Raw genomic sequence first — 16,682 nt, forward strand, 5'->3', positions numbered from 1 at the left:
GAAGACTCGTTCTACCACCAGAACCATGGTGGAGCGAGTGAGCCTCGAACCCTTGCCGATGTTATGGCTACGTAATTACGGTTCTTAACCGCTCGGCCACTCACTCAATAAGACACTAGATGTACATATAGTTAGAGTTTCGTTACTAACGTTTATTATGCGTCGTATCGTAGTATATTATATTGGTAAAACTGTGGAGGATTACAAAGAAAAACATTATCTAGACTACATTAAAAATGGCAATACAGCGTATAAACATTGTATTTAGTTGTTTAAGCAAAAAAGGTAACGTAATTATTCTAATAAAAACCTAAATTAATTAATATCTTTAATAGCGATACTGTACTCTTTAATTAATATAACATTTCAACAAAGGTATAGGCATCAATGGTACAATTATGCCTATGCATTAAGACTAGGAATGAATTAAACATCGTCTTTGACTAAAGACTGTAATTAAGATAGATACTGTACATATATAGCCAGTACTATAAAGTAGTAACTTGATTAAATAGTATATATGGACCTATATATGGCCTAATTAAAAGTTAAAATAACAACTATAAATTAACATGTACTCACACACTGTGATTCTCAAATAGAGGCACGTCAAAGATATAAAAAGAAATGAAACTTGTAAACGAAAAGCATATAAAAGCTTGTACTTCTCTCAGTGAATGCTACTGTATTACTAATACAGTACTTTATACTGTACAATGTATTAATGCATTGGAATGTCCAAATCTAAACAAGTGCCTTACATGATAATACAGTGTGGTACCCAGAGGTCAAAACTAGGAGTAACCATGGTAACAATTAAAGTACATTTTTAAGGAAATTTATTTGGAGACAAAATAGTTATCGAAATCAAATTAATGTTCAATTAAGGGCGGGGTAGGAATATGTGATGTTATGCAACGTAGAATAATCGGGTTATACATAAATATAAATAAGCACAAAACGAGTGACATTAACCTAAAATTAATTTGATTTTTTAAAAGTTGAATTTAAACGAGCCTACGTCATTGAAAAAAGTTAAATGCAGGCGAAGAGTATCTTTCGAGGATTTAGAAAGGTCATTCCATGTTTTAGTTCTTGATATAACAAAAACATACGAAAGCCCATTAATGCCATTTTAAGTATATGTTTTTCGAACGTAATCCGTTCTAACGAATTAGTAATTCGTTTGAACGGATTAATAATCTGTTCAAACGAATTAGTAATCCGTTCAAACGAATTACAACATATACAACAAGTGCTATTTAAAGTATATGTTGTAATTCGTTTGAACGGATTACTAATCCGTTCAAACAAATTACTAATTTGTTTAAACGGATTACTAATTTGTTCAAACGGATTACTAATCCGTTCAAACGAATTACTAATTTGTTTAAACGGATTACTAATTCGTTCAAACGAATTACTAATTTGTTTAAACGGATTATTAATCCGTTCAAATGAATTACTAATTCGTTCAAACGAATTAGTAATCCGTTTAAACGAATTAATAATTTGTTTAAACAAATTAACAATTTATTTAAACGGATTACTAATCTGTTTGAACAAATTAGTAATTCGTTTGAACGAATTAGTAATCCGTTTAAACAAATTATTAATTTGTTATAATTTGTTTAAACAAATTAATAATTTGTTCAAACGGATTACTAATTCGTTAGAACGAATTAGTAATTCGTTTGAACAAATTACTAATCCGTTTAAACAAATTACTAATCCGTTTGAACGGATTCCTAATTCGTTTTAACAGATTATTAATCTGTTTAAACAAATTAGTAATTCGTTTAAACAAATTAGTAATTCGTTTGAACGGATTAGTAATCCGTTCGAACGAATTACAACATATTCTTTAAATGGCACTTGTTGTATATGTTGCAATTGGTTTGAACGGATTACTAATTCGTTTGAACAGATTACTAATCCGTTCAAACGAATTACTAATTTGTTTAAACAGATTAATAATCTGTTCAAACGAATTAGGAATCCGTCCAAACGGATTAGTAATTTGTTTAAACGGATTACTAATTTGTTTAAACGAATTACTAATTTGTTTAAACAAATTACTAATTTGTTTAAACGGATTACTAATTCGTTCAAACGAATTACTAATTCGTTCAAACAGATTAGTAATCCGTTTAAACAAATTGTTAATTTGTTTAAACAAATTATTAATTTGTTTAAATGGATTACTAATTCGTTTGAACAAATTAATAATCCGTTTAAACAAATTATTAACAAGATATATTAAAAGTAATTAAATATTAAGAACTCGCATACAGGTACACATAGTTCCATCCACTATTACGCGTACGCCTACTTCTCTTGTCCACATTCTTAGACGACCGCCTCGGTCGTAAATTCACTTATTTCATTTAGGAGTTCATCTCAGCAGCACAAAATAAACCGACCCATTTTTCTTGGGTATCTTTTTCTTTACATTAGGTTTTTCACCTTGTTTTTTATCCAATTCTGGTGAATAACTACAGTAATAATGTGATATTAAAAAGGCCTATTCAACCAAACAATTTATAAACATTATTGATTCAGTTATTTTATTGTTAATTCATCGTTAAGGAATGTGTGTAATTTTGGTTCTACAAAAATACATTATGGCTTGCCAAATTAAGTAGCATTTTGTCAAGATAAAATAAAATGTTTTTTTACTAAATGGATTTTACATTGAACACCACAATAAGACAACGATTTGTATATGTTACAAAGTTTATTCAATCTAATACTTTTCAATTTAATTAATTATTTGTGTGCAGCAAAGATTGTTTTTTAATTTATTTTGTTAATGATTAAACACGCAATATTTTGAGTAAGGACAAAAATACTGACGATAAGAAATGGTTGACGCTAGAAAATGTATTGAATTATTCACAGACTATCAATTATCCGTACATTACAGAATATTAAAGTAATTAATTAGCAGACACAGTTTTATGAACAATCTAAACCATTTACAAAATTAATGCTGGTTTCCCACTAGAGACGCAAAAAAAGGACGTAGACGCAACGCAATTCATTTGATTAATAACAATCGACTGACCGAATAATCCATCGCTTGTGATAGATCAAATTGCGTTTACATCTTTGTGTTGCGTCCCCGTGGGAACCAAGAATTAAAACTGAACAATGAATCAAATTACGTAACGAAATTCTTGCACAATATGCAAAAGTATATCGTACATGTTATCTGGCTAGACTATAAATTAGAGATCAATGCAACTACTGCATAATCGGTCAGTTAAAATTCTGTTTTATAAAGATGAGGCATATTTATGAAGTAGCTTGCCAATAAAGTTTACATTTGTAGGTTGAAAAGATAAAATGACTAAAGTATCTACATTATTAAAACTAATACAATACACTTGATCGAGGATATGACTGATATTTAAATGTATTGGATAACTATTCACTTCACTGCATTAGGTCTGTAGGCCTACTAGATTACTAGTACTGTACTGTTTATACTGAGGAATTTTCTTAATAAAAAAATTTAATCAATTTTACCAATTAACATTGGTTAAATTACATTGCATGTACATCCTTATAGTGGAAACAAGCTTAGTTTGCATTTTGACACGACGTAAAACCAGCGCAACGCAAGTAAGTTGACCAATCACAAGCGGCAGTTCAAATGATCCACCGCGTCGTGATTGGTCAAATTACTTGCGGTGCGGTTGCGTCCAAGTATTAGGGAAACAGGATCAAACTGATTTGATACCTTTAAAGCTTCCATGGGTGTATGCATTTGGCCTACTAGGTGTAAAGGTACCAGTGAATATTGTCTGCACTGTGGAGACCGAGATTCCTATATGCGCTTTTAAAAATATTTTATTCCCATTTTTACATAAATTATACAGAGAATTACCTATCATATGTGACATTCAGAAATATTATTAGGATTAAAGGAGTACAGTATTAATTAAACTAGTTTTGGGAAATTGTATCCAGTTACAAATTAATTAAGTTATGAAATTAGGTCTAGATATCTAATAATTAGATTACGCACTTGGAAGCTTTCTCAAGACTGTAGTCTAGATAATCAGGTCTTTACACTAAAGAAAACTACACATGTTTGCATTGAACACATCTTGTTAAGATGTCACTGCCTAGTGTTACCATATCTAGTCGATCCAACTGAGAACAGCACATATGCTTACTGTTATCTGTTAAGCAGTATGTTCTATTTTGTAGATACTTTCCTTTTATTACACCTATCCTTTGTCTGTTGGCTTATTTACAGCACCTTTTGCACTCCATACTTAAGTTACATAGGATCAGTTAGTCATTCAGTATCGTCGATAAGCTCTTGGCGAACGAGATCTGTGGAGGTAACGAAAACAAACCTACAAATCTTGTATCTCTAACTCTTGTTAATTAATTTTGTATTAATAAATTACCAAAATAAATATAAATTAGATTCAAGTTACAAAATATGATGATTAAAAAGTAAATTGCACTTTTGTGGAATTTATTGGACAATATTCAGGTGACCTACCTTGATCGTCCTCTGCGCTTCTTACCGGACCTCTCTGACCTGGAACGAGAATCCTCAGAGGAGCTACCATCTGAGCTTCTATCCCGTCGGTACCGTTTCTTCTTTGAATCTCTCGGTGATTTTTTATCGTGTTTCCGAGATTTGCTAGTCTCTCTTTCATCAGAAAAAGAATCTGAATCTTCACGTTTCTTTTTTTTACTCTTCTTTAAAACTTTTTTATCGTTCCTGCTATCATCACTGTCTGATTGTACCTGCTTAGTATCAAATAGGCTTTCATTAGAACTACTAGAACTATCTACATATTTTGACCCACCCTTTCCATTCACCCCTGAACTAGAACTTTCTCGGCTACTTGAGCTACTCTTTCGTCGTTTTTCCTTTTTTATTTCCCTACTCTTTGATCGATTACGCCTTCTGTCCCTTCTATCATTTTTTTCTTCTCTGCTGCGTGACCTTTTTCTTCTGTCCCTACTACGCGACCTACTGTGTCTTCCTCTATCCCTATCATAAGACCTACTATGCTTTTGATCTTTTCTCCTATCTCTACTTCTTGACCTTCGTTCCCTACTATGTGACCTACTGTCTTTCCTATTGCTCCGTTCTTTACTTTTTGAACGCCCCCTTTTATGTCTTTTTTCTCTACTTGGTGACCTACTCCCTCTACTTTTATCTCTACTTTTAGAACGGCTTTTCTGTTTCCTGTTTTTATAATCCCGGCTCTCTCTCCTACTCCTAGAATCTTCAACACTAGTAGACCTCTCCCGTTTGCGTCTGTCATCCTTTGAAGGACTTTGATGTCGGCTCTTCTTCTTGCGATCCTTTTTTCTATCACTTTTCTCTTTGCTTCTTGATCTGTTCTTTTTACTTTTCCGCTTATTTTGTTCTTTAGATTTTCCATCTTTATTCTCCAAATTTTTCTCCTTGTCTTTGTATTTTTCCTTAGCAATATCTTTAGTCTCCAGAAATGGAATTGTATCAGTATTACTAGGATTAAATAATTTTTTATTAATTTTATCTTCTATCTCTTGCTGTTGACGAAATCTTTCTTCTTCTGCTTCTTGTGCCATTCCTGAAGACACAAGTATATTAGTTTTAATGGATTTTAAAAACTAAAGAATGCCACATTAAAAAGGAAGCAATCAAGTCTCAAATAAGCCTTGCACAATGTGATTACTTTTTGATTGCCAGAATTAATAAGTCTTCATACTTCCTGGTTACAAAACAATTTAAACCACGATTTTATAGATTATTTGTATTGTATTAAATATACTGTACATTGTGCTGTGACAGAGACACTTTTTGGTGGATTCTAAACACAAAGAGACACTTGTTGATGGAAGTTCTGTCCAAACCAGTCTTCACTTCAACCTTGATCACTTATAGGTAATCTATACTAATAAGAACTTACTATGTTCAAGAATTTTTTCTTTCCATGCCCTTTGTTTTCTTCTAATACTTAATTGTAGTTCTTCGTCACTTGTTTCATCACCACTGTCTGACTTGGTTTCTTTCTTGGCTTCATCTCCACTTTCATCACTGCTACTGATGTAGTCTCCGGTAACTACAATGCAAGAAGATAATACTTCAGATTAAATATAAACGAGATATGAGTGGAAAATATTAGATGAAAGGAGATGAAGAGAAAATATTAGATTATTGGGACTATTACGATAAAAGCCAGAAAACCAACAGGATTGTGGAGGCACAGTAAGTAGGAAGGAGACTGGAAAAAAAGATTCATTTTTGGATATGTGATGTCAATGTAACATGTAAAGAAACAGTCCATAAGTCCACTAATAAGTTTGACAACAAAACAAACTCCAAAAAAATGAAGCAAATCATTCTAATTGTATATCGTAAACTTTAATTTTCATCTTAAAGAAATATGAAATTAATTTTGCCCAACGTGTACTTTAAAAATGTACCAACACTTAGTATGTAAGCAAACACTTCTCTGGTGGGATTCGAACCCAGGATCTCCAAATCACACCTGTAGACCATTGAACTTGAGGACTAAGGTGAAGTAATCGGTACATTTTTACACATTATTGATTCACGTCTGGTCAGGCAAAATTCATTCCATACTTGATTTTCCCGACACAAAAATCCAAATAAAACTACTTACCAAGACCAGATATGGAAGCTAATGCAGTGGAGTGTGCAATCTGCCTGTTTGGAGCTTGATGGGAATAAAACCTGGGTTAGCATTTCAAAATCAAAATACCACACCCATGATGACAAACATCACAGTTATCTTAAATACAATATACTACCTTGATGAATTCAATAGAAAAATGGTGATATACAAAATCATAACACATTAATTTTTGGTATTAGTAGTGTTAATTGAAATATTGAATTGCTATAAGGTACGAATGGGTAATAAGAATATATTTAGAGTTCTACAAAAAGTTGTATATTAGTATTGAATATATTTTATATTTAGACGCTGGAATAGAAAACATTGAATGTGAACAAGAAAAACTATTATTTGGATAAAAAAGTAACAGAATTTTTATGTTTTACTTTTGGATAGGTAAATCAAGGGTTTATTTGCAAGACATTACTTAAAAAATTGGCTTAAAAATTGGCTTATCGCCTTTTTTGAATAATATCAAACAAATAAAACATAGGCCTATTCATAATTAATATTTAAAACAAAATATTTTAAATTTAAAAGCCTGAATCATTATTAAAAATGAATGAATTAATGAAAAATTATTTTATTTGGGGAAAGTGAAGAGAGAAAGGTAGGAGCAAGAATGAAACCGGGAATTTTGAGATTAATAGTTTACTACTGTAGTGTTTAAATGGTATGATATTTGTTTATTAGGGTGGACTACCTGGATTCATTTTGGGTAAGAGAGAGAAATACCTTTGATTGACCGGTTCATGGCCTTCTGGTGAACCTCCTCAACAACTTCTTTAATTTCAACATTCGTAACATCAAGAAGTATCTCTGTTAGCCAGAGACGAATTTTCGTCAACTAAAAAACAGAAAATTACATTTAAAGTAAAACTGAACGTAAAAAATGTTGGGGTGTCTAGAAAACTCAGATCTCAGATATATCTGAGTTTTCTAGATCTTAGTAAACTCAGATATCTAAGTTTCTAGATCTAGAAAACACAGATATATCTGAGATCGGAGTTTTCTAGATCCGAGTCTATACACCCAAAATGTTGTTCTTCCTCTAAACTGACACTACTTCTGTATCATTTACAACATTAAAAGAACACACTGCCCATCTCAGTTCGCCAATGTATTAACTTAAATTGAACTTATATAATTAATTTGGGGTGGATGCGTACTATAAGCATTCAAAAGCGCATTGTAAACATTCTAGAAATCTTTATATATATTATTATATTATAACAGACATACCAATGCCTTTTGTTTCTCTTCTTCTGTCATTTCTGGTTCCTCTTCCACTTCAACTGATGATGTTGATGATGGACTTGCTGGTTTCTCTTTCTCATTCGTGGCAGCTGATGGAGAGTTCTCTTTTGTTTCTTTCTTTTCATCTTCATTTTCACTCTCCTAAAACAAAAGAAAATAAATCCTTATGATGTTTGTTTAAGTTCCCCAAAACATTAAAACATAACAATTAAATTTTAATAAAAAAATGAAACAAAAATAAAAAGTTTAATCAGAAACACACTGACTTCCAGACAATGCACCTCTATTCTGGATAAGTATTTGTGTTTAAATTATTATTTTATCAAGTAAAATAATATTTTCCATCAAATTTTTGTTCAAAGTAAATAACTACTAGTATTCAGATAGCAATGCCAACAGAAATCTGTTTTTTAAATAATTTTTTTCAAGGGGATAATATATCTTTAATAAGCTTTAAAATTAAATAAAGAGGGAGAATTAGTAACTGTTTTTGATTTGGTGTATAATTATAACAGCTTTAATGCACTTGTCAATTGTATGACCCACTATACGACCCCCGGGAGAGGTGCGTCATTTGTCCGATGTGCGTCATACTTTTGAATACCATGACGCACCCGTGCGTCAAAAAGGTGACTTACCTTTAGGTGACCATGACGCACTGTGACCATGTTGTTTATGATATGGTGGGTGGTAAAGTGACGGACATTGACACACCTTGTTCATTGATGTGACGTACCATCTAGGTTTTTTGACGCACCCCTGCGTCAGTAATTATTTGTAAATGACGCACCCATGACGCACCTCTCCCGGGGGTCGTATAGTGAGTCATACAATTGACAAGTGCATAACTACCTTACAAAATGCTATGTAAGCAATCCTTAAAATAATAAAAAAATTGTTGTAAGTTTTTGTAGATTCCTGTTACTCCTGCGTCTAAAATAAAATAACAAGACTTACGTCACTATCATCATTATCATCATCAAATTTAGATTTTGGTGGCAAGCCAGCCGCTATACGAGCCTGATTCTTTATGTCTTGTTCAACCTGTTTTTCCTCTTCTAACTTCTGTTTTCTTAGCCTGTCCTTTTCGTCTTTTTCAATCTGCTTCTGTTTCTCCTTCTCCATCTTTTCAAGTCCCTCTCGGATCCATGCTGGGAGAGTTTTACGTTTGTTTGCATCTGATTGTGAAATTATGAAAAGATCAAAAGAAAACCACCTAGTAAATTTAGACTGTTCCTGACTTTGTACCTACTGTACTAACTTCAGCCCCTAATATGCTTCTGCACATTTCAATCCATGATAAGGATGAGGGTCTGTTGTAAGCTGATGGATGGCTGGTATGGAGATGGATGGCTGGAGATGGATGGCTGGAGGTAGATTGGGACACCTGACTACAAAGTTTATTTAAAAGCCATCCAACCAGCCTAAAACGTTTACACAGTGCCTAACCACAAACAACTTTGAATAGCTGAAAGAACAGTTTTATTTTCTCTCACACCCCCCACCATAAGCCCTTCCCATCTAGATCCCTGTAAGTTCCTTACCTATTACACTTTCCTCTTCTTCAGGTATAGAATGATTATCTTTCTCAAGCGGGTAAGGAGAATTCTCATGCGAATGCCTCATTCTAGGTCCACCTGCTATATGGTGATGCACAGGTGGCCTATGGTGATGAGATGGTAATGGTGGAGGTTGATGATGGGGCGGCATGTGATGAGGATGTTGATGGGGTGGAAAGGGTGCTAGACAATCATGTTCTGGTATCCATTCAACATTAGATGATTCCCGCTGTAAGAAATTTCAAATCAATTTATTACAGTCTCATATTTTTCTATACTTCAGAATATCAGTACTGTAGATAATGGATAAGGATATCAGCACGGTCAACTGTACATGTAGTCTAAATTTGTCTATAGACACAGTCAACCCTGCATGTTATTATCTATCAGAAAGGTATATCATGTGTGAAATTCATTGTTTCTAACTTGTTTTCTAAAGGCGACCATGCTTCTAAAATTTGGTTGTCTATTCGGCACAGAGAAGTAGGCGCACAGTTGACTGTGACAATAGCAAACTTTACATCAGATGAACAATCAGGTAATAGAAAATAATACAATACACGCACAGTTAACTGCGACAATAGCAAACTTTACATCAGATGAACAATCAGCTAATAGAAAATAATACAATACATGCACAGTTAACTGTGACGATAGTTACTTCCCAGTATAAACACTAAGAATTGAAAATTAACCTCCTTTTGTTTAGTTATATTTCTGGTATAAATTCTTAGCTAAAATGACAACGCACTGTAAAAATAATGTCAATCAAATTCTACCTGCATAAACTGTTCTGGTGGTAGCGGTGGCATAGGATGGTCAAGCTGTGAAGGCATTGGTGGAAGCATTGAAGGTGCCATATTGTGCCCCGGGTCCGGTAAAAGTGGTCCACCGTGTGGTCTCTGTGTACCATTTGCAGATTGGTGATTGTAGTCGAAGCATTGCGCATCTTGTTTGTAATGTCCACCGTGATCGTAATCAAATGTTTCTATGACTGGTTGTGGAGGGGGTGGAGGTGCCCAACCTTCCCATCGACCGAATGATTCCATACCGCCATCACCACCTGGTAAACAAATTAAATTGTCTGTTTTATGCGAGTATAGGCAAGTACTGTACTTCCTTACATTTCTAAAGTATTTTGACATAATTTATTATACTGTAGGTAGACATAATATACTGTAATAAACAATTTAGCTAATATTATTTTAAGAGATATTATAATACATGTGACCAAATAACCACAATATAAAAAAATGAATTAGCTTATATGAATAGTGCACAATAAGAAATATGATCTTCCATTATTTTTTTAGTTATAACAAGTCTGTGGGAGAATCATGACATTTGTTTACATTCAATTATATTTTAATTAATAAATCTATTTAAAAGTTTTGCCGCTACTGTACTGTACTTTCGCACGTAACTTGAAATCGCATGGCATACTGTAAGGTCACTCACGATCACTGCTTTGCAGCGGGTGAATGTCTTTAAATTGTGTTAAGAGATTGTGGTGCGAAAGTAGTGTCAGTAGAACCTAAAATGTTACCTTGTTGCGGCGGTCTTGGTGGGTTGTGATTAGCAGCTATAACAACCGCTTGATCAATAGCTTCCTTCTGCTGGATCCATTGCTGAGCAAGAGCTGCCCAGTCAGTTTCTTTAAGAAGACAAATAAATTTAATGAATAATAAAGTTATTTAGAAGGTATTTATAGTCAGGAAAATCTCAAAACCAACAACTTTTTAATTACAAATGTGATTGTATGACATACTCCCATGATTTTCTATCAATTTAAAAATGACACTCCATGACAATCCAGGGTTTTAGACCTACAGGTACACTCGATTGTAATGGGGAGACAAGTCCAACATTATTTTTTTTCAATGCGACAATAAAGTTGATCTATCTTTACACAATTTCATTTAACTTATTAAGTTATACTGTTTGAAGGTTTGTATGGTGAAATCAATATGAAGTTTGTAATTGTATACTGTGGAGTAGCTTTGCGTCAGAGAGTTGAGTAATTGGTCAGATGTTTTGCCCTACTCGGACGTAATTTGTACTTCATACTAAGTATTCACAAGTAATTCTCAAATGTACTTAGTATGAAGCAGTCCATCATTTTTAAGAAGCGCCTGCGCAATCGCGCTCCTTATCGACCTCTAAGGAGAGCTAATTTTTGGCTATTTTTTTAGGAGAGCAAAATGCTCTCCTCGAAAACACAAGGAGAGCAATTTAGTGCTCTCCTGCCTTTTCCTTACGTGATGGACTGATGAAGTACATCATCAGAGTAAGGAAAAACATCTGACCAATATGAAGTTTGCGGTACACCACGTACGGTGTACTACTGTATATTATCATATAGTTCTGAAAAAACTTATTTAACATACTTTGTATAAAAGAAATGTTATTTATATTTTTGTACAATCATTATTCTTAATCCTAATTTCTAATTAGAAATACAGTAGAATGTTAAAACAGGGAGGTTAAAATACCTAGATTAGCCTGATATTGCTGCTGGGCTTGTGAGCCCCATTGTGTCTGCCATTGTTGCTGATTTGACCACATCTTATTCAAAATGAATACATTGGCGTTGGCCTGAATACATTACAAGGATCTGAAAATGAAAAGCAAAATGTTTAGAGTACACTAGCCTCTCTAGGCCTAGGCCTAGCTAGGTATGTATGAATATTCAATCGAAAGAATATTTGGCGCTAGTTCCGTTTCGCACCTGTCGTTTATTTCGACTCAAAATTGGTTAAGTAACTTTATCGTGAGTACCACACCTTAGAATTAGGCCTCAAAAATACTTTCACGAAGGAGGTCACACAAAAAGTAAAAAACAAATCCTTTAAATTTATGAATTTACAGACGTGTGTTTCTCGCACATCGGTTCGTGAATTTCGCATACTCCATGTTCAATGTTGTTGTTTCTATGGAGCGCCAAAAGAGCAATCATAATAGAGGGCTAAAAACTCAGTAAATTGCGTATATTTAATGCATTTATTGGTCAAAATTACGTTCAATTTTATCATATTTTGTCAATGTTAATGCAACAAAAATATTACTGTTGATACTGTACATGGTTTTTGCAGGAACTTTTAGGAATGAAAATTGACAAATTCATCATCATATTACATGTACTTAGGGGAGGTATACCTTAATCTAAATAATATGCCTCTTAGTCTTACTCTTAGGCCTAGGGTTGGTTGCTATTTGAAAACAGCAAATTATTAGCAGTAAAATGTTACAGCATTTTTATTGACAAAATATATTAAAATTAAACGTGTATTTCAATAATAAATGCATTAAAAGAAGACGCATTCCACTGAGGTTTTAACCATCTATTGTTGTTGCTCTTTTGGCGCTCCATAGAAACGAAAATATTGAACTTCGAGTATGCTAAATTCGCGAACGGTATGCAAGAAACATGTCTGTAAAATCATCAATTTAAGGATTTATTTGTTACTTGTTATGTGATTCTTCTTCATAAAAGTACTTATGAGGCCCAATGTTAAGGTGTAGTATTCACAATAAAGCTGCTTAACAATTTGGAGTCAAAAGGAAGTCGAAATAAAAACAGGTGCGAAACGGAACTAGCGCCGAATATTTAGCAGGTCAGAAGCAATTGATTGATGTAATTAAATACTAAATAGTAAGATAATCAAATTTAAGAAATGCCTAGCCAGCACCAGTACAGGCTAGCCTAGTAGGCGTTTTTCTTGCGGCTGCTCAACTTGTCGGCTGCTCAACTAGCTAGTTAGGCTAGATAGCCTACTTATCCCTACTACTAGGCTAGGCCTAGGCCCCTAGCCTAGATTAGAGAGATCCATTGCTTGTGTAATAAATTGTGTACAATTTTAGGACGTAACGCATCTATTAGCTCTTAACCAATAATATAATCTATATCGCTATTGATAGATTTTGCTTTAACTAGTAACATAAATACTATAAAACGACATTTAAATAGCGTTACCATAACTAACATGCCTTACCCATTTTCTCTAAAAAACGTAGCGAGGGAGCTGCTGCTCTGTATGGTGGCGCGAGTCGAGCGAAGAGAGAGAAGCAGCTCTCTAAATAGGTCAAAGGTTATAAATTGCCAGTAAATTACGAAAAATTTGCTAATCTAATGTTTTGGTGATAATTATAGCGTCTCATTTCTATTTCTATTTTATTAAATTAAATTAAAATTACAACGTTTTTTTAGCATTAGGAAACGGTTACTATGCGAAAGCAGAGCTTATAGTTTTACCAGGGAGCATGGAGTCCATCCAAAACATGCAGGGAGTCAACTCCCTGGTGGTTTATAACTAAGTAAGGCTGAAAAATGGATTTCTAAACTCGAACTGGGCATGCGCACACCCCAAAGCACGTCTGTTAGAGAGTCTAAATGGGAATTTCTAAAAAACTCGAACTGGGCTTGCGCACAGAAAGTATGATATGTATGCAGACTTCAACCATGGAGGTAAGGTATAAATACCTCCATGCTTCAACAATAAACAATGACTTCATGTTGTCACGTCAGAGGACGGGAATATTTATCGTCGGATATCATTGAATGTTTTTGCATGAGTGGGTCAAAACCTTAGGGAATAACGCCCCTAAACCCGGAGTATACATAGGCCTAGTACTATTAGTTTAGTTTAGAATTATATATTTTTTTGTACAGTAGGCCACAGACTTTCTTCTGACATCAACGTTGATTATTATGTGATTGATTATTTGATTGCTAAAGCTGCTAACTAAATAAAATTCGAAGCAAAACTAAATCCAATCATATAAATACATATCCTCAAAACAATGAATTTTATACCAGATACTTTAATCAATTCAGACTATATTTACGTTACACAAAATGTAAATTGATAATAAATCATTATTTCTTAAATTAGAATATCAATAAAAGCATCATTATGAAAAAAGAACAATTAATTAAAACTGTTTACGTCAAAAAGTCGAGCGGCGTTTTTTGTAAGAAATATTTTTGTTGAAAAAGGAGAAGACGTTTTAAGAAATTTTATATGTACGTTCAGAAATGTCAAGCTTTGGTTGTTTTACAATAATGGTAAGTATGTAAGTAATATTGAGTATTATAGTAGGCCTAAACCAATCATCTGTCATGAAAAATAAGATAGATACATAGAAAAAAAAGAAACGAAAATACTATAGTTTGTTTTACATTATTTTTATTCTTTCTAAAATTGAAATAATTTATTAAGCTTTTCAGCTAATCAAAGAAATAATTGTTACGAAAAAGAAAGAAAGCAAATATGCGGGGTCGTTTATTGTCTCAGCAGACAAATTGTTATATTTTTGTTTACTCTATCTTCGGTATTACATTCTTTGAAAATTACCTTTTTCATTTAATATTCTTGCCTGAATATCTTCGACTGTCCGATGTTTTTTTGATTCTCCTTCTCCTTTTCTTTCCCTTTTTATTAGAATATATCGTATTTTGTTTACTTTTCTTCCCAACTTTTTTGTTACGTTTTTGGGAGCTTAGGCTTAAAGTTTTATACTTATATAGATTTCCTTCAACACATACTATGTTTTTATTAATTATTATCTTACGTGTTTATATAAATAATTATTATATTATGTATTTTTAATATGTGTGGAGAATATTTATTGAATATTGAATAAACGAATTGAATTGAAATCCCTTGACTTCATTGGGAAACTAGAGCACTATAGCCATTCATTGCTGGCTTACCGAAACACGTAACGTTTGCTATATGTATAAAGCGAGGGGCAAAGGTTGCAGTCAGAAGAGACAAGAAACTGTATGCCTGTTGTTTGTCTGTAGACATTGTACCGCGAGTCTTGGGAGCTCGTCCATCATGCGCTGTGCGCCATGGGAACCATTTACATAATTCACACTGTACGCAGTCAGAGAGGGGTCTGTTGTTGGTCAGTCTACATGATAAAATACAGTACATTTTCTAGTATCATTGATAACATAATACTGTAATAATAACTATTAGTTTGATTTCGTACGGACGAAGCGTCCAAAAGTGCAACAGTAACTTAGACCTATAATACACAACGGATCCATTTTCCACGAAAGTCTTCATTCCGTATCAAAATGGCAGAATTGAATAGACTGCCTATTAAAATGAAACTCAAACCTGTGTTGTTTGCCAATATATATACGTTAGTGTTTTCAACAATATCAAAAAACAGGTTAAAGGGACAAAGAATGCAAAAAGGCAAATACGTGAAAATAACTAACATTGAAATTATAAAGAAGAGTTTTTGCGTTCGATCGGTTCCAGTTCGTCGTGAGTTTGAGTTCATTTTCGTTCTATTTCTCGTTCTTCTTACCACAATGCACATGTGTACGTATAGGTAACTAGTTATTAAGTAAGAAGATAGTATAATTAAGAAGTATGCTTCTCTCATGTACAATTGGTCATTTCTATACCACATAACTCCAAATACGAATGGAAATATCCAGGTGAAGACCACAGCAATCATTAGCCTCCAAGTAGTGATAATATCTTTAAAACGATAAGGCGCTACAACAATCATTGTGTACCGTTCAAGTCCACAGAAAAGAACAGTTAACGCTGAATGCAAAATTAAAAAGTCTATAGCTAATAAGTAGGTTTTCTTAACAGAGTTAGGTATTTCTGTTTCAGTTAAAATACAGCAGAAAAACAAGAAAACACAAACACTTGTAATTAGATATGATGCTTGTAAGTTTCCAATCAAGATGTACTTTCTCTGGAAAAGTTTCCGCGATATAATGAATAACATAATACAAACGATTTTTGATAAAACGTCTAAAACGCTTAATACTGCGATAATTAGATACATTCCAAAATTAACGAAGTTGAAATAATCGTAATCAGTGCTTTGATTCATGATTTGACTACAGTTCGACTTTGAAAGTTCAACTAAAAATTAAAACTGTAATTCGTATAAGTGATGCCACTTTCACACATGCGATCACAGAAACACCAGGTGAAGCTAACTGGTAGTAGGCCTATAACGATACCGTATCCGTCTGGTTAAAGTAGTACAACCATTACATTTTATCCATGGTCTGACGGAGAAGATTCTTCCAAGCCCACGTCATGAAATTACGAAATGATTGCTGCACTGTTGCTTCTTTGTAATTTCGAGAGAGAATGAGGCCCATTACAGACAGTTAGGACATTGTTAATCAATTACCAGACAAACAATAATATATAATATAACA

At 33.3% G+C, this 16,682-nt stretch overlaps 1 protein-coding gene across 1 annotated transcript; it reads right to left on the reverse strand.

Moving 5' to 3' along the window:
* Positions 1-2,724: 2,724 nt before the first annotated feature.
* Positions 2,725-13,511, reverse strand: LOC140055196 (uncharacterized). The gene is made up of 12 exons (XM_072100446.1): positions 13,471-13,511; positions 11,971-12,092; positions 11,025-11,132; positions 10,258-10,541; positions 9,464-9,707; positions 8,877-9,097; positions 7,905-8,060; positions 7,398-7,509; positions 6,648-6,701; positions 5,931-6,083; positions 4,523-5,591; positions 2,725-4,347 (listed from the first exon to the last, which is right to left on the reverse strand). The coding sequence occupies exons 2-12, from the start codon at positions 12,041-12,043 to the stop codon at positions 4,314-4,316; spliced, it is 2,508 nt and encodes an 835-aa protein (XP_071956547.1). The 5' UTR covers positions 12,044-12,092; positions 13,471-13,511; the 3' UTR covers positions 2,725-4,313.
* Between the last annotated feature and the right edge of the window lie 3,171 nt (positions 13,512-16,682).

The sequence above is a fragment of the Antedon mediterranea genome, chromosome 7 (assembly GCF_964355755.1).
Source record: "Antedon mediterranea chromosome 7, ecAntMedi1.1, whole genome shotgun sequence".
In the NCBI taxonomy this organism is placed as follows: domain Eukaryota; kingdom Metazoa; phylum Echinodermata; class Crinoidea; order Comatulida; family Antedonidae; genus Antedon; species Antedon mediterranea.

Coding starts and splice junctions, on each gene's coding strand:
- LOC140055196 (XM_072100446.1), bottom strand. CDS start 12,043: ATGTGGTCAAATCAGCAACAATGGCAGACACAATGGGGCTCACAAGCC. Junction 8,061..8,876: donor ATGATAATGATGATAGTGAC/GTAAGTCTTGTT, acceptor CTTTTGTTTTAG/GAGAGTGAAAATGAAGATGA. Junction 7,510..7,904: donor AAGAGAAACAAAAGGCATTG/GTATGTCTGTTA, acceptor TCTGTTTTTTAG/TTGACGAAAATTCGTCTCTG.